At 31.6% G+C, this 17,585-nt stretch overlaps 11 protein-coding genes across 11 annotated transcripts, besides 1 other annotated feature; 5 read left to right on the top strand and 6 right to left on the bottom strand.

Moving 5' to 3' along the window:
• Positions 1 to 3,311: part of a mobile genetic element that runs on past the window's edge.
• Positions 3,312 to 3,558: 247 nt separating this feature from the next.
• On the top strand, positions 3,559 to 3,843 carry TVAGG3_0249140 (uncharacterized protein; the record flags this gene model as incomplete). The annotated part of the gene is made up of 1 exon (XM_051227975.1): positions 3,559 to 3,843. The coding sequence occupies one exon, from the start codon at positions 3,559 to 3,561 to the stop codon at positions 3,841 to 3,843; it is 285 nt and encodes a 94-aa protein (XP_051112961.1).
• A 582-nt stretch (positions 3,844 to 4,425) lies between these two features.
• On the top strand, positions 4,426 to 4,662 carry TVAGG3_0249150 (uncharacterized protein; the record flags this gene model as incomplete). The annotated part of the gene is made up of 1 exon (XM_001317817.1): positions 4,426 to 4,662. One exon carries the CDS (start codon positions 4,426 to 4,428, stop codon positions 4,660 to 4,662), a length of 237 nt encoding a protein of 78 aa, XP_001317852.1.
• Positions 4,663 to 4,827: 165 nt separating this feature from the next.
• TVAGG3_0249160 (uncharacterized protein) lies at positions 4,828 to 5,262 on the bottom strand (the record flags this gene model as incomplete). Its single annotated transcript, XM_001317818.1, has 1 exon — positions 4,828 to 5,262. One exon carries the CDS (start codon positions 5,260 to 5,262, stop codon positions 4,828 to 4,830), a length of 435 nt encoding a protein of 144 aa, XP_001317853.1.
• Positions 5,263 to 5,414: 152 nt separating this feature from the next.
• On the bottom strand, positions 5,415 to 6,152 carry TVAGG3_0249170 (protein of unknown function, DUF4106 family; the record flags this gene model as incomplete). The annotated part of the gene is made up of 1 exon (XM_051227976.1): positions 5,415 to 6,152. One exon carries the CDS (start codon positions 6,150 to 6,152, stop codon positions 5,415 to 5,417), a length of 738 nt encoding a protein of 245 aa, XP_051112962.1.
• A 1,665-nt stretch (positions 6,153 to 7,817) lies between these two features.
• On the bottom strand, positions 7,818 to 9,533 carry TVAGG3_0249180 (armadillo (ARM) repeat-containing protein family; the record flags this gene model as incomplete). Its single annotated transcript, XM_001317819.1, has 1 exon — positions 7,840 to 9,438. One exon carries the CDS (start codon positions 9,436 to 9,438, stop codon positions 7,840 to 7,842), a length of 1,599 nt encoding a protein of 532 aa, XP_001317854.1.
• A 291-nt stretch (positions 9,534 to 9,824) lies between these two features.
• TVAGG3_0249190 (uncharacterized protein) lies at positions 9,825 to 10,358 on the bottom strand (the record flags this gene model as incomplete). The annotated part of the gene is made up of 1 exon (XM_001317820.1): positions 9,825 to 10,358. One exon carries the CDS (start codon positions 10,356 to 10,358, stop codon positions 9,825 to 9,827), a length of 534 nt encoding a protein of 177 aa, XP_001317855.1.
• A 171-nt stretch (positions 10,359 to 10,529) lies between these two features.
• On the bottom strand, positions 10,530 to 12,263 carry TVAGG3_0249200 (glycoprotein 38 family; the record flags this gene model as incomplete). Its single annotated transcript, XM_001317821.1, has 1 exon — positions 10,530 to 12,263. One exon carries the CDS (start codon positions 12,261 to 12,263, stop codon positions 10,530 to 10,532), a length of 1,734 nt encoding a protein of 577 aa, XP_001317856.1.
• A 531-nt stretch (positions 12,264 to 12,794) lies between these two features.
• TVAGG3_0249210 (uncharacterized protein) lies at positions 12,795 to 13,856 on the top strand (the record flags this gene model as incomplete). The annotated part of the gene is made up of 1 exon (XM_001317822.1): positions 12,795 to 13,856. The coding sequence occupies one exon, from the start codon at positions 12,795 to 12,797 to the stop codon at positions 13,854 to 13,856; it is 1,062 nt and encodes a 353-aa protein (XP_001317857.1).
• A 1-nt stretch (position 13,857) lies between these two features.
• TVAGG3_0249220 (uncharacterized protein) lies at positions 13,858 to 14,985 on the top strand (the record flags this gene model as incomplete). The annotated part of the gene is made up of 1 exon (XM_001317823.2): positions 13,858 to 14,952. The coding sequence occupies one exon, from the start codon at positions 13,858 to 13,860 to the stop codon at positions 14,950 to 14,952; it is 1,095 nt and encodes a 364-aa protein (XP_001317858.1).
• Positions 14,986 to 15,149: 164 nt separating this feature from the next.
• TVAGG3_0249230 (E set domains family) lies at positions 15,150 to 15,749 on the top strand (the record flags this gene model as incomplete). The annotated part of the gene is made up of 1 exon (XM_001317824.1): positions 15,162 to 15,668. The coding sequence occupies one exon, from the start codon at positions 15,162 to 15,164 to the stop codon at positions 15,666 to 15,668; it is 507 nt and encodes a 168-aa protein (XP_001317859.1).
• Positions 15,750 to 16,224: 475 nt separating this feature from the next.
• TVAGG3_0249240 (uncharacterized protein) lies at positions 16,225 to 16,983 on the bottom strand (the record flags this gene model as incomplete). The annotated part of the gene is made up of 1 exon (XM_001317825.1): positions 16,249 to 16,977. One exon carries the CDS (start codon positions 16,975 to 16,977, stop codon positions 16,249 to 16,251), a length of 729 nt encoding a protein of 242 aa, XP_001317860.1.
• Between the last annotated feature and the right edge of the window lie 602 nt (positions 16,984 to 17,585).

Here is a 17,585-nt window from a genome sequence, read left to right on the forward strand (position 1 = left end):
ACAATGAAGAAGTTTCGACAAAACATAAACGAAGAAATCATGACAAAACATGTACGATGAAGAAGTTTCGACAAATCATTTACGTTCATGTTTGACAAAGAATATACGTTCATTACGATGAAGAAGTTTCGACAAAACATGTACGCTCATTACAATGAAGAAGTTTCGACAAAAATGTACGCTCATTACAATGAAGAAGTTTCGACAAAACATAAACGAAGAAATCATGACAAAACATGTACGATGAAGAAGTTTCGACAAATCATTTACGTTCATGTTTGACAAAGAATATACGTTCATTACGATGAAGAAGTTTCGACAAAACATGTACGCTCATTACAATGAAGAAGTTTTCGACAAAACATGTACGCTCATTACAATGAAGAAGTTTCGACAAAACATAAACGAAGAAATCATGACAAAACATGTACGATGAAGAAGTTTCGACAAATCATTTACGTTCATGTTTGACAAAGAATATACGTTCATTACGATGAAGAAGTTTCGACAAAACATGTACGCTCATTACAATGAAGAAGTTTCGACAAAACATGTACGCTCATTACAATGAAGAAGTTTCGACAAAACATAAACGAAGAAATCATGACAAAACATGTACGATGAAGAAGTTTCGACAAATCATTTACGTTCATGTTTGACAAAGAATATACGTTCATTACGATGAAGAAGTTTCGACAAAACATGTACGCTCATTACAATGAAGAAGTTTCGACAAAACATGTACGCTCATTACAATGAAGAAGTTTCGACAAAACATAAAGAAGAAATCATGACAAAACATGTACGATGAAGAAGTTTCGACAAATCATTTACGTTCATGTTTGACAAAGAATATACGTTCATTACGATGAAGAAGTTTCGACAAAACATGTACGCTCATTACAATGAAGAAGTTTCGACAAAACATGTACGCTCATTACAATGAAGAAGTTTCGACAAAACATGTACGCTCATTACAATGAAGAAGTTTCGACAAAACATAAACGAAGAAATCATGACAAAACATGTACGATGAAGAAGTTTCGACAAATCATTTACGTTCATGTTTGACAAAGAATATACGTTCATTACAATGAAGAAGTTTCGACAAAACATGTACGCTCATTACAATGAAGAAGTTTCGACAAAACATGTACGCTCATTACAATGAAGAAGTTTCGACAAAACATAAACGAAGAAATCATGACAAAACATGTACGATGAAGAAGTTTCGACAAATCATTTACGTTCATGTTTGACAAAGAATATACGTTCATTACGATGAAGAAGTTTCGACAAAACATGTACGCTCATTACAATGAAGAAGTTTCGACAAAACATGTACGCTCATTACAATGAAGAAGTTTCGACAAAACATAAACGAAGAAATCATGACAAAACATGTACGATGAAGAAGTTTCGACAAATCATTTACGTTCATGTTTGACAAAGAATATACGTTCATTACGATGAAGAAGTTTCGACAAAACATGTACGATTAAATCATGACAAATCATTTACGTTCATGTTTGACAAAGAATATACGTTCATTACGATGAAGTCATGACAAAACATATACGATGAAGAAATCATGACAAAACATTTATGTTATACAGTAATGTTAGTCATGAATGTTTGTCCTACGTGTTGGCGTTAGTGTTGAAAAATAATGTTTGTCCTACATGAAGCCGTACAAGCGTTTGAATTTGTTTATGCATAAGATTACTCTCTTGTTTTCTGTATCTATCATACAAACATAAGCAGCACCTGTTTTTGTAAAGTTTATATGAAGTTTTCGATAGTTAAGACCAGCAATGACTAAGAACCCTTTGACCTTAGTCAATGAGACCATAGAGGTTGAAGATAATGACATGAAAGAACTAGGAATGAATGAGAGAAGTTGTGAAGGATGTTTGAGTCAAAACACATGGTTCTTCAGAGCTGTTAAGAAACTTAGTAAAGAACGACAGAAATATTTTATAGAGAAGTATTGCAAAGGACATGTAAATGAATTGCTTGAAATAGAACTTAGAGACACTTTCACACTAAAGGACTTGAGAAGAAATAAGTACATGAGTGAAGAAGGTATTGACATAGTTAGTGTTATAAATGACTTAAGAAGATGTGTTGTCGTTATTGACGGAGCACGTATGACATATCTAGTGAAAGATTATGATGGAATACGAGACACAACAACACTTGTGTCAGTAGATAGCAAGGAATTCAATAAGCTCATGAAGAGTGTTTATGTAGGACGTATTGAGGAGAAGGATGTGAACGCACTGATGATTTATGAAGCGGGTCAGAACAAGAACTATCTTATGAAGTCAGGCATGAGATTCTTTGACGAAAGAGATGACATTTACAGCTATTTCAGAGGATATGAGTATGAGGTACTGAATGAAGTAGATGAAAGCGTTATTGAAGGATATTTGAAACATGTTCACGATGTCATATGTAATGAGGATGAAGAGCTTTATGAGTATGTTTTGAACTGGTTCGCCTACATCGTTCAAAATCCTTGTGGAAAGACTGGAACAGTACTTTTGTTAATAGGAAAGCAAGGAACTGGTAAGAATGTACTTAGTAATGTTCTATGCGAGCTCATTAGCAAGTACGCCAACAATAATATAACGGCAATAGAGAATGTGGTTGGTAGATTCAATGCTGCTATTGAGAACATGAAGCTCATCGTATGCAATGAACTAAGCTCATGCGATACGTCTAAGGTCATGAACCACGACGCACTAAAGTCAATAGTAACAGAGACTCAGTTGGACTTAAATCAGAAGTGTCAGCCAGTAAGAAAGATAGAGAATGTTTGTAATATCATCATGATATCTAACAACTTCAACTCAGTAAAGATTGACAAAGACGACAGAAGATTTGTTGTCATTGACGTAAGCAGCAGATACAAAGGAAATTACGAATATTTCTCAAATCTCATTGAAAGCTTTAATGAAGAGTTTTATTCAAACTTACTGACGTACTTCATGAGGAAAGATTTAAGTGAATTTGATGTAAGGAAGATACCATTCACCAGGGCTAAACAAGAACTCATCGAAATGAACAAAACACCTTACCAAATGTTTTACGAGGAGTTCTATGAAAAGTTTGTATCCGGATGGAATTGTACAGAGTGCTACAGAAGATATAAAGAATTTGCGAAGGAGAATGAATTCTTTGCATGTAGTTCAAATGTATTTGGTGGCAAGATGAGAGAATTTGTGAAAAGAAGTAGAAAGCGAGACGGTTCTGCAAGAAGTTATATTTACGAAGCAAGTATGATATTAGAAGGTCGTGGAAAGAAAGAAACAGTGAATTATGAGGAAGTGCTTGAAAAATTCATGGAGTACATGGGAAGCAATATAACATACAACAAAGACATATACAGTGAGTTTAAGTACTATTGTGAACAGCATGAGATTGAAGTAATGAGTAAAGGAGACTTTGAAACGCTTATGAAAGACAGTGAGGAGGTCGTTCATGAGAACAGTGATGAAATAGTTCATGAGAACAGTGAGGAGGTCGTTCATGAGAACAATGATGAAATAGTTCATGAGAACAGTGAGGAGGTCATACATGAGAACAGTTGAAATCGTTCATGATGTCGTTCGTGAAGAAGCCATTGCAACAAAGAATGAGATAAAGGATTTCATAGAACTTAACAAGGAGGAGTTTAAAGAAGGCTATGAAGTGAAAAGATGTGAAGAAGATTTCTTGGCGTATTTGAAGAAAAAGAGACTAAAGCCAGTGGCTCAAAATAAGTTTCAATCGATGTTTGAAAAGAAACGTTTGAGCTATGGTGGTGTAAGAAGCACATATTACTTTGTTAAGAAGTGAGGACATTTATTTTTGTCGTTAGTGTTGGAGTTTTGTATTTGTTGTTAGTGAGAGAATAAATTAAATCATGAACTTTGCCATGGTCTCTGTCCCTAGTAGTTTTCATTAAGTTCTGGAAATAATGAAAGTCATAAACTTTGCCATGGTCTCTGTCCCTAGTAGTTTTCATTATCTCACAGAGTTAATGAAAGTCATACTTTCTATCAGATGAAGCATGCAGATGAACATAATGAAAGTTAGTGAGTTTGCCACGAGTTATGAATAAAATATTGGCATATTAGATGAGATAGCTGATGAAACAGATGAAGATAAATTAAATCTTGGACTTTGCCACACTCTGTCCCTAGTTCCTCAAAATCCTTGACAACGTTGCTTAGAAATTTTGGTTCAAAACCTCATCTGATTTTAATCTGTTATGCTACCTGTTAAGTTTCGCGAGATTATAAATGTCATGGAGTTATATAAAAAGGAGGGACAGCTAGGGACACTGGAAGTACTTGTAAGGCTATCTGTTAAGATTGCATGAAATACTAAAAAGTCATGAAATCCATTATCGCTGTGCTAGCTTCACCTTAGAGTAAAATGACAAATAAAGTCACTGAAGCAATGAAACAAAAGTTTTTGGTAGAATACATTAAATCAGGAACTATTCCAGAAGGTTTTTACATTCATACTATGAAGGATGGTAGAGTTCAGTTTAGAAAGATAAAGCAACCATTAGATAAAGAAGGAATTTTGAGAAAGATTAAACTTCATGAGGACAACATTGCTGAACTTAGGAAGAAGTTAGAAGAGTTGGAGAAAGGAAGAGAGTTATAAAGCAATGAATTCAACAAGGTGAAAAAAGAGGTGAAAAAAGAGGTGAGATCTCACCACTTCACCTAAATTTATTTTTGTGCTATGTTTTCATACGTGTGAAGGTAGTGATATCATTATTTTTTAAGTTTATTTTTATATAAATGACAGAACAAAAATATAACATTTCTACTCAGCAGGAATGAGACCCTTACTGACTATGTATTCGTTTAATGCTTGATGAAAACAATGGTACATATTATCGTATGGGTATACACAGCGTCTGTTTCCATCGTCGTCGTATATGTAGAGCTCAAATCCAGTCCAACCTTCTTTTGTACAATATGTAGCTTTATTTAAGTATGCATTTATGTAGATAAGGCAATTTTCTTCATCGCTCCAGAAATAATTTTTGTTCTTTGTTGAAATAGTTTTCGTTCCTCTGCGACCATAAGGAATGTATGCAATGAACTTTGCGTCATAAGGGATTGTAATATATTCAGGGTTTCTTTCATCGTCAATGGGTCTATCTTTGTTAAAATGCATGTTTCTCAGTTTTACTTGGGTCTTGAATAGTTCACGGAAACGTTCTGGGAAAGAGTCATAGTAAATGTAGTCGGACATGTCTTTGTAATGAAATAAAAAATTTTAAAAAAAAAATAAAAATAAGGTTATTTTTTATTTAGTGAGGACGGTAGTGAATTCGTTAGTGAGTTCGTTAGTGAAGTCATTAGTGAAGTCATTTATGTGTCAGACGGTTTTGCAAATATTTAAGGTTAAGTTGGTGTTGTCGTTTGTGTTGTAAAATATACATTAACGGTTTCGTAAAGTGTCAAATTCATATATAATGGGTAAGGAGCGCGCAGTGCCACCGTACACGACTTAGGGATACTAACTACATTTGCTTCAACTTCTTTTTTATACTCATCGCTATCCATATATGTCTTCAGGGCTTTTTGTTTTATCTCTTCATCTTTCAGTACTTTATATTGAGTAGTATGGTTTTTCAAATTTATGACATCTTGTTCCATTTTTGCTACTTCTGCTGCTTTTTCTGACACTTTTTTCGCATATTCCTCTGTACTTAGTTCTTTCAGTTGTTCTTCTTTCTTCTTTTTCTCTACGTTTAACTCATTGAGTTTCTTTGTGTGTCTGTCATATTCTAGTTTCTTTTCGTTTTCACTTATTTGCTTCTGTATGTCTATGTTTGACTTTTTGACATCTGATATTTGATTTTTGAGTGAACTCAAATTCATTTGACTTTGAGGGTTATAGGCTGTTCCGTCTGCAGCTCCACCATAGCCTGCCATTTTCGCTAAAAGTGCTGCTCTTAAACCTCCACTCTGTGCACCAAGAACTCGGTTTAAGAGCATAGGGTTGCTTGACATTTGTTGCAACATAGTGGGGTCATTCAGCATTTGTTGTTGCAACTGTTGTTGTGGTGTCAGTTTTACTATTGGATGTTTCAATGCTCTCTTCCTCTTACGTATATTCTTACGTAGCTTATGTGGCATTTTAAGTGAAGTTAAAAAGCGGTTTTCGACAGATGTTTATATGACACTTTTTGTTCAGCACAAAAAACTACTCGGTCAAAGTGTTGTCAGTTTTGTAAAATAACGGTCCTATCTCATTCTATAAGGGGGAAAGTCTTCTCAAAGTATACTTCCTTGGAACGCCCGTAACTTTTCCTGTAGCGACGATAGACCCTTACTTGTCCGGACAAAGTTATACTATTTTGAGTGCTCTACAAAAAAAGTCAACGGCGACGACTCTCAAAAATTTTTTATGGGCTAGAGGGCACGAAGTGCCTGGAGGCCCATCCCAAGAAAAAAAAACTTCAGGGCTAGAGGGCGCAACGCGCCTGGAGGCCCCACTACCTTTCTTTTTTTTTTTTTTTTTTTTTTTTTTTTTTTTTTAAATAAGAACTTGACCTATTAAGAAAAGCAGTAATGAAAAGAAAATCTGAAATTCATAAAAATTACAAGTTTCTGATGACAATTAGCTTAATTAAACCAGGTACAAGATTATATAATTGTATTTTCTATCCAATTATCCATATAATATCTTATCCAGAAAAAATAACTTGATCAATACCAAATGATTTTTTAACTAGTAAATAAAGTATTTTCTTTACACACACATTGTATATCATAGTTTTTTTTTTGGTTTCGCAAAACATCCAAAAACAAGTATGCTATAAAAGTGACAATTTTAGCAAAACGAAACCCTTACATTGGGAGTTCTAAGAACTTTTCAATTTTGAAAATAACCTTATTCGGAAATTCATGGAAACAGGGGTTAAATCATAAAAGTATGAACTTTTAATGCGAAAGGATGAATTATCATGACCATACCTTTCATTTTGAACCAAGTTAATTTTTTGAGAAATTCGTCGACTAATACATGGACTAATACCCATGATGAATTTTTCGATAAGAACCCATGATGAATTTTTCGATAAGAACCCAACACATCACCCAAACAATGACATAGGAAAAAGGATTTGACGCGGGTTTTTCTCTGTTTTCAATAAATTAATTCCGGAGTTTTATTTATTCCTCAAATATTAATAAATACTCTGAAACTTATCCATATTCTAACTTAAGGTTTTACAGTAGTTTATAAAATGTTCAATTAACGCCTTTATAATTCTTGTTTTTGGAAATGCATTAAAAACTTAGGTTATTAGCAGCCAATATACTTATATTTTGAAAACTCTTGATCTAATTCATTAGCGCCTTGCATATGATTATCAATTTTTGAATATTTGTTCCAATTTTATTTTTAAATTCCGAATAAACTCAAAATTACATATATAAAATATATCCTCTTGTTTTCCATGTAAATAATCTATAGCAAATAAGTTAACATCATCTTTTATTATCGATACATCTTTGTTAGCACTCATATTTATGCGTCCGGAATGATTTTCACTTAAAAATCCAATAATAAATACAAATTTATATGTACCTTTTCGTTGGCATGGCATTATTTAAATTTTTGTTTATCAAAATATCTTTGAATTTCATAAAATACTCTTCTCATTGGCCCATTGAAAGTATATTAGATAATTTTAAATTTAAGTATCCTATTTTTCAATACATTACTTCCCTTTCATGGAATGCTACGGAATTATAAGATAAAATGTGATATAAACGAATAAATTCGATATATAACAAGTCTTTATTACAAACAAAATAATTAAAAATCATCAGGGGCGATTTTGTGCATGAAATAAGTTGCAATTTCTCGAACATCTTCATCTTCGCTTTGAGTTAAGTCAGCAACTGTATCAATTCCACCACATTCGCTAAATTCATCATATAAACCAGAAGTTCCGTTTTCTTTTTCCTCAAGATCAAACAAATCAATAAGGCAACGCAAACATCTGTAATTAATAACAGGGTTTTCCATTTCAAGGGCTGTATTTAATGTTTCCATTAAACTTTTATCTTGATATTCTATTGAAGATTCTTCATCAGCTCTCCAAGTAGAAACTTCGCTAAGCAACGTGAGTACTATAAATGGATTCTGCAGACGCAATACTTCAAATAGACTAAGAACTAAGGATTGTGCTTGATATGAAGGAAGTAAACTGAATTCTCTGATTACAACCATTGATATATCAATTAATATCGATACTTGCATCAATCCGATTGTTTGAGATCCTTCTTCTGGACCATTATACGTTTCATCATTAATAATTTCAAAATTTTCCGGAATAAATTTGTAATTTCCGCCGAGATATGGAGCAAATTCTTCCGTATCCGCATCTTCAGGATTGAACTGTGTATATTCTGGAATTAAAACAGTAAATAGTGTCGAAATTCCTATAAGTATATTTTTTTCTTGATTTGGAGTTCTAAATATGTAAAGTAATCTAAGAAAAACTCTTGTAAACAAAAATGGGCATGATTGAGCAAAATTTATACAAATACCAAGCAAATAATTCAACAAATCATAAGAACAAGTGCCTAAGTATTGTATGAACTCTTTAATTAAAGCATTGTTTGTCATTATTTCATAGAAATCATCATACCTGGAAAGATTTAGCATAAATTGTAAGGATTTTGTAGGATGTACTTGAAATGTGATGCTGAAAATGTTTGCATATGCTGTATAGACGTATTCTACGTCATCTTCAACGAAATCTTCCATTGCAAGAATTTGTAATAATTTGCAAATTATTCCTGAATAGGAATTTCTATCTAATTCAACGAGCGATAGAAGATTATCAAGGAGATGATTTGAAATAAAATAGCTTCGAACAGCTTCTGAATAATGAATCACTCTTTGAAGTAATAATAAAACTAATTGAATTTTTCTGTGATCATCTGATTGATTTTCATTCAAATTCTTTTTAATGATTTCCCAAAATCCATCTGTAGTCATATCATCTACAAATTCTTCGCATGAGGCAAGTTCAAATAATATTCTAAGGGCTAGAGAGTAAATTGTGTAAGATTTATGATTGATGAGTTTAGTCAATTCGTATATAAATCCACTTTCTCTAAAATCTTGTGTGTAAGGGATAATATTGTTTGAAAAATTGCCAATAAATGCTCCAAATACTTGTTTTATAACTTGATCATTGTTTCCTTGCATAATACTAACGATTTCTTCTAAAGTAATATTAATAAATGGATTATTCTCGGAATTATAGTTTTGAATCTCGCCATTCTCGCTAAAAAAGGAGATATCTTCTGTGAAAGAAATGCGATTGATATCTTCGCATAAATCATCAACATACTTTAATCGAATTTCATCGAAGTCTTCATCTGCTTTATAACTTTTAAACATTTGAACGCAAAATCATGACCTATGATTAATAAATTTATATATATTTCATAAAAAAGATGATAAACTCTGTTAAAGGACATGGAATTGTTCATAATTTGATATTCAATAACATAACATAATGAATGAAAGTACGAAATATCAATAGAAACATATGATACATCGACTAGTGCATGGCTTTTTAAAGTCTTATTGCAAAACAAAAAGATGAAACGAGTGCGAATTCATCACGGTGATAGGAAAACTATTTAAAATACAAATACACTTAAGAAATTGTATTTACGCGATCCAAAACCTATGTATTTGATATCGAAATTACTCAATATTAAATAAGTTACTTGAAGATTAATTTATGTAAAACATTAATATATTTTATTTCATTTCTGCAATCAGAAAATACTTGTATATGAAACAGAATTAGTTGTCGAATAGCTCTTATCGCCTGAATCAGAATCTGAACTTTCGCTTCGTTCATCATTTGACTTTCTTTGATCAGTGTATGAATAACTCCTCGAATCATAAGATTCTCCAAATACTGATGGTTTGGGCTCTTGATTTGTCTGAGGAGCTATGCTAGGTGGATTTACAAACATGTCATTTTGTTTATTATTATTCGAATCAAATGATGCTCCGAAAACAGATGGTTTTGGTTCTTGATTTAATGGAGGAGGTAGAATTGGTGGAGCATTGACAAACATGTCATTTTGTTTATTATTATTCGAATCAAATGATGCTCCGAAAACAGATGGTTTTGGTTCTTGATTTAATGGAGGAGGTAGAATTGGTGGAGCATTGACAAACATGTCATTTGGTTTGTTATTATTCGAATAAGAATAACTCTTTGAATCAAATGAATCTCCAAATACGGATGCCTTTTGTTCTTGATTTGTTTGTGGAGGTAGATTTTGTGCATTTAATAACATGTCATTCGGTTTATTATTATTATCCTTAATCGAATATGAATAACTCTTTAGATCAGATGAATCTAGCAAAAGTTTTGCATTTGGTTCTTGAGATGAATCACTATTTGAATCAGATTCATTGACTTCCTTATCAACTTTTTCTTCTTTAGGTGGTTCTTCATTTTCAAGTAGTTATTCTTCCTCCTCCTCTTTTTCTTCTTCTTTATCATTAACTGTTGGTTTATTATCACTAGGTCTGTAAGGAATTGGTTCTTGAACACCTATATCAGAAAGTAATTGTTCTTCCAATTGTTCCTTCTGTTGGTCTTTCTTCTTATAAATAATATGCATAATTACAGAATAAATGATGATTGCAAGTGAAAGAACTGTTGTAAGACCAATTGATATAGAAAGAATCAATCCTCCATGTCCTTTATCTAATTCTTCTTCTTCTTTGTTGAATTCAGTAACTTCTTGTTTTGTTTTTCCTCCTCCATTTGAAGGTAATCTTAAGAATAAGTTATCTTCAATGATTTCTTCTTCATCACTAACAGTTTCTATTGGTTCTACTTCAACTTTAACTTTAGCATTCATTTTGAAATTAGAAATGTTTTCTTCATCTCGAATGAATTTGAACAAATCATAATATGGATAAATAGTTACTGTATTATGTGTAACTTCGTCTGTTGTGTAACTGTCTGATGTTGACAATAAGTTTTTGATTTGATCATTGTCACTACTCACTTTAACTTTAAATTTGTTTTTGTTGTGAACTGTGATTGTAAACAATTCGATTTCTTCATCATTGATGATGATTTCTTTTTCAAGTGACAAACTTGAATTTGTTGTAAATATTGATTCAATCTTCATTGGTATCATTATATGTCTTCTTTGAATAGGAGGTAAAACACTAATTGCTTGTATTTGGCACGGCTTTCTCAATGATTTACATTCTAATTTTATTAATTGAGCATTTCTTTCATCAGGTCTTTCTGTTGTTATACTAAATGGATTTTCATATTTCTTGTTACTTTTTTTGAGATTTTGATTATACAAATCAAAATCAGATGTATCTACATATTCAATAGTTGCCATGTAATCTTGTTTACTATCCAATACGAAATTTCCATATAAGCATTGTGCTTTTCCTGGTTTAATTGTAAATGTTTTTGAATCAGTATATCTCAATCCAATATCATGGCCTTGTTCCACAAACTCTGGAGCCCAAATTTCGCTATTTGCACATTTAGCTGTAGCTTCTGTTAAATCATATCGATCAAATTTGTATTCTTCATAAAATGGATAATGTGATTTTGTAAATTTTTCAACTTCTTCCTTTGTATATGCTCCTGGTGTATCTGGAAAAACAAACATTTGATTTTTCGGAAATAATTGAACGACATTAGCAAGTGATGGGAAATAATAATTCACGTAAGTATGCGATGATGAATCACGTGTAAAAGCGCGAGTTTTTTTTCCATCAAAAACTAAAATTATCAAATTTCGACTATAAGGAGAATATGTTGGTACAAATCTTTGACTGAAATGTAGTATTGTTGAAAAAACTGAATAATGTAGTTTTTTATCACTGAAATCGGAATTTTCAACTTTGATCATTTGGAGTAAAAAAGGCTCATTCCTATTGGAAGCGTAGATCATTGAAAATATATCATTTCTATCAGGGATTTTTCTAACCCATAGAAATGGATCTTCCATTGTAGGATTTATTTGACCATCATTAAACTCACCTTGTATTGAAGTGTTTGATGCAAAAATTGCACTGTAATCGAAGCAATATTTTTTCCCTGGCGGAATTTCAAGTAAATGATAGCTCTTCTCTTCATCGTATCCATCTTCATAATAGCAATCAGGGTCAATACGTGCATAATCTTTGCTGGTATATATGAGTAAGATGGTAAAAATCATGTTCTGTGACGATAATAACCTGTTCAAAAATTAAATTTATAAATGTAGAATATTGGAACAAATAATATATATATATATCAGTAGTGTAAAATCTTCTCAAAAGATTGAGAGCACAGCGGTGTAAAATGTTTATTCTAATATGGAAATATTGCTATAATCAGAATGTATGTAATATAAATCCATTTTTTTTACTCATCAATATTCAATTAAGAAATATTTTCTTTGAAATTCTTGAATAATGTAAAAAATTTAGATATAATTCCAATTCCCGAATAGAAGTCTTAAAATTATTCCGATTTCCCATCCAACAAAATCGACTCGTTTATAAAATTCATTTGCAATATTATAGAGAAATTAATGATATCTAATAAGCATTGATTCCAAATATATATAAATTTTGTTGAAATTATGATGCTAATTTTTTTTTCCTTTAAACTTATTCTATTTTTCTTAAATAAGTTTTACCATAAAAGTCAATGATATTTTAAAAAGTGACAATGATTTTGAGATGAAAAATTCTTACATTTTGTTATGGGAAATTTGAGTCAAACTAGTGCAATTATGTCATTAATCACATTTTTGCAAAACATTGGCTCAGCAATTGATTTCGATAAGTTTCCAGTCACAGCCAAAATCAAGAAATGGGCCGGTGCACTGAAAAATCTAATCACATTAATTGCCACAGCTGTTTTATCGTTTTTTGCAGTCGTATTTTTGATACCTGGATTATTGGGTCTTTGCGAATGGTCACGAAGATTGAGACTCAAACTAAAATCCATATTGAAAAAGTTGACATTTACAGTATTCGCATTGTTCTTGGATATTTTCTACGTTCCAATTTTGACATATTTCTTACAAATAATTTACAGTACATCTGTTCAATGTCCAGAAGGATATTACTGGGGAGCATATAGAGGCGAAGATGCATTACTTAAGACAAAAGGTCATTGCATTCCATGCGGGCCAATATTGAAGTATAAATACCCTGGAATTCAAAACTTCATTAATGACCAAGTAAGTCCTAACACATCTGCTTCTGTGTTCAGAAAATTTACAAAATTCATGTCAAACAATCCAGGAATTTTAGAAGAAACATTTAATGCATTAAATGCCTCGCTTGATCCTTATTCAGAAATCACTAAAACGTGTCCTTATTTATGTTCTGGTAATCCAGTTCGTGTTGTTAAATCAGAGCCATCAATTTACTTTGATTATCAAATATTGCCCACTTATACATTGTTCTTGTATTGGGCCATTGCATTTGTTATGATTGGATGTCCTGTTTTATATTTCTTTTTAATCAACAGAGCGAGAAAACAATTCAAAACAATGGCTGCATATGGAGATTCTAAAGAATACAGATGGCATTGTTTGATGATCAGAGTTGAAACAGTTGGAGCTAAGTTCTGCAAAGATTTGACATATTTCAATCCATACTGGGCAATTGTTAAGATTCTTTGTTTTACTTGTTACTACATTGGCAAACTTTGCACACAAAAACATCATTGGCTGTCTTCCAGTTTTACACATTCTGATGTTTATATTGACATTAGTTCGCCGACCATATTTTGCATTTCTCAACAACATTATTGATATGATTTTGTATTTAGTTAATGCAGTTGTTGGTATTGTTGCAACAGTTAACGTTTACAAACCTGTTCCAGAGAAAGTCAATTCTTATATTGTTTTGGTTGCAGATATTGTTGGTGTTGCAGCAACAGTTGGTGCAATTGTTTTTGGCATGCTTGATAAAAAGAAACTTGTTGATCCAACACGACTTACTGACAACGATCAAATTCGAATCAAACGCGAGAAAGAGCGTCTTGAGAAAGAAGAGAAAGAACGAAAGAAGAAAGAGAAAGAAGGAAGCAAAAATAATGATAAAGATAAAGAGAAAGACAAGGACAAAGAGAAAGAGAAAAGTAAAGATAAAAAGAAGAAGAATTCAAAGAGAAAACATCCTAATTCAAAGAGAGGTAAAGATGATGATTTATTAGATAATTATTCCTCAGAAAGTGATGACTACGATCACAATGAAGATGAAGATTCTTATTCGAAGAAGAGTAAGAAGAATAAACACAAAGATGATATGAGTGATTTTAGTCACAGTGATGAAGAAAGTAAATCAAAAGAAAAAAGTGAAAGTTCTTCATCAAAATCAAAATCTAAGAAAGAAGAAATTATCGAAGATGATAATGTTGATGATGAAGATATCTCCGATAAAGAAGATATTAAAGATGGCAAAGATAAAACAAAATCAGAAAAGAAGAAAGATGAAGAAAAAGATAAAGACAACAAAGATGAAGAAAAAGATAAAGATAAAGATAAAAAGGATGATAAGAAAGATGAAAAAGATAAGAAGAAAAAGAAGAAAGATCCATTAGAAGGAGATACAGATGTTGGTCCAATTCAGATTCCAAAGAAAATGATTAAACCAGTTGATGGATTAACTGAAATTGTTGAAGCTGATCTTAATGATGAAAGACTTGAAATCAGAAAGAGATTTACTCTTCTTTATCAAGTTTATGATTTATTGATTGATGATGTTGAATTTTCCATCTTAACACGATTTCTCAGATTCATGAGTTTCATGGGATTGGTTGCAACATTGCCAATATTTATAAATCAGGGAAATAATGATTTTTCATGCATCGATTATATTGATTGGACTCATCGTACCAAGTGGTAACTATAAGAATAAAAAAATAGATTTATATGATGTTTAAAAAATCTAAACTTGAATTTGATTTGTTTATCTTCAAAAATTAAATAATGAAATAATCAGAAAGGTTAAAACTTCTAAAAATATACTATCCATATACAGCACTGTATATATATTTTGTCAAATCTTGAAGATAAGAAGAATGTAAATTTTTAAAAAAGTGACAAGTTTCGAAAATGATGTTTCTTTTTTTAATTGGAACTGCAAAGGCATTCGGTACAAGTGAATTTAGGCAATGTCCAGGCCAAGCAAAACAATATTTTCAAATTAAAAAGTTCGATGTTTCTACCGCAATCGAAACCCGAGGAATGACATTTGTTCTTCACTTAATTGCAGAGCTTAATCATAAAGTGCAAGAACCATATCTTGAAATTCAATTAGCAAACGGAAGAATTCCTTACACACGAAAAATCGACCAGCTCTGTCGTCCTGGTATTCTTATTTGTCCTGCGTCATTTTCACAAGTTGTCTATGCCGTTCTATTGCCAGTGCCTGCTACAATTCCAATCGGAGATTATACAATTCGAATGATTTTTAGGGAAGGAAGCGAGAAATTAGGTTGTTACGAGTCCACTCTCAAGGTTAATGACATCGATATCGAGCAATTACATCGTGAAGAATACGCTAGATCTTTGAAACGTGAATATGAGGCTCATCATGATGAAACAGAAGAGGTTGAATGATATGGTATTTTATGCTATGCTTTTCGAATCATTTTAGATCTATGTAAAATCATGTATGTTTATAGAGGTTTCAAAATCAACAAATTTTCTTTTTTTTTTACCAGAATATATAATTACTCCAAAATATATTGTGTATACCAATATGTTTGCGATTAATGAAGTTAAAGATAAAACCTTGATTTAATAAATAAAATATTATTGACAGAGGTTTCATTCGTTTTACATAATTGTTATTGGTAGGTTCTGATACTAGTAGAGTAGAATTATCTTTTATTGATAAATACTCCATGAGCATACCTAAATCAACTTATAGGGAACTTTGGCAGTCTATATCTTGCAACCGGAAGATTTCTATAGAAATATGTGCCCACATAAACTTGAGTGTGTAATGAATATATTTCTGTTGAGTTAATACAATACTGTATCCTTAGAAAAGGGAAATTTCGAACCTACAAAATATTTGAACATGGAGTCGAAAACGAAATATGTCTCATAGTGGGGTGACATACTTTCTTTAAAAAGGTGATAATTTCATTTCAAATATAACAATAATTTAGTGAAATCAATTACAAATATTTGCTTATTGAGAAGCGAATAAGATTGGCTTGGCAACAGTGATCTTTGTATATGTTGTTGCAGTTTGACGTTCTTCATGTTTAGGAATCATATCATAATTTGTTTCAAATGAGTTTGTTAATTCAATGCCTAATTTTGGCTTAGGTGCTACATTAAAGTTTGAATGTTCACGAATAGAGCACAATGTCTTTCTTAATTTGAGATTTAGAACTTCAGTTTCGCTCAACTGATGATTTGAATTCCAATTTACAATCATTGAATGGTATTTTGACTTCATTTGCTCTACTTCTTCGTTGTTAAGAGGCTTGTAAGCATTTAACTGAGCAGTTGATTCTTTAATGAAGGATCCAATTTGAACTGTCGAGTTTTGTAAATTCTTCACAGTGTTTTGGCGCTCCAAATCTTTAGCATTCCTAACTTCACTGATTTGAATGTTCATCTTCTGTTTCTCAAGGGAAATTTGAATATTTAATTCATCTCTGTATTCTTTCTCACGGATTGAGGCCAAACTTTGCTCAGCCTTGATTGCATGAGATAATGTGCTCTTATTTTTCTTTAATTCAGCCGCCTTTGCTTCTAATTTAAGGTTCTGTTCCTTCAAATTCAGAAGTTCTTGCTTGTTTAGTTCGTGTTCTTTCCTTTTAAGCGCACGCTTAGTTGAATCTTGGTTAGTTAAGTGTGGTGACTTTACTGGTGTCCTCATTGGAGACTTAGCAGAGACTTCAGAACTCATCCTAAAAATATGTACGTTTAAGTATTCAATTTTTATCATTCAAAAATTCAATCTAAGAAAAAACAAATGAAGAATCAGCTTCGTACTTGAAATTTGCTTAACGTACTCATTATTTTCCTTGAAAAAATATAATAAAATTGGAAAGACATCGATCTCAAAGAATGCAAACAATGAAACTGGCTTAAATAACATTTAAAAGCTTATGGCACTCTAACTGTTTTATGATGCAATGTAATTATCATTATTCTATATAAAATTTTTCAAAGATGCTGAGCCAACTAGCATCTGTCTTGTAACTTTATTTGCCAATATGTTTTTAGCAAATCAATGGTTTCCTAAGTGAAATATATTTTGCAAAGCATAATTATTGTGTTATTTAAATCTTGGATCCTAAATCCTTTATAATTATTCGTATATATATCAAAAATTAGCCCATTCTGCAGATTTAAAAACTCTGATTCTCAAAGTTTTTCGATTCAAAAATAAAAATTAATAAAAAATCAGTAAAAAAACTAAATATCTTTGTAATGAAATTTGAGTTTTGCAATTAAGCATGGATTTCAACAGTTCATATTTCTTCATGATAGCATGGGATGACTCTATTCAGA

The sequence above is a fragment of the Trichomonas vaginalis genome, chromosome IV, assembly GCF_026262505.1.
Source record: "Trichomonas vaginalis G3 chromosome IV, whole genome shotgun sequence".
NCBI classification, from domain to species: Eukaryota; Parabasalia; order Trichomonadida; family Trichomonadidae; genus Trichomonas; species Trichomonas vaginalis.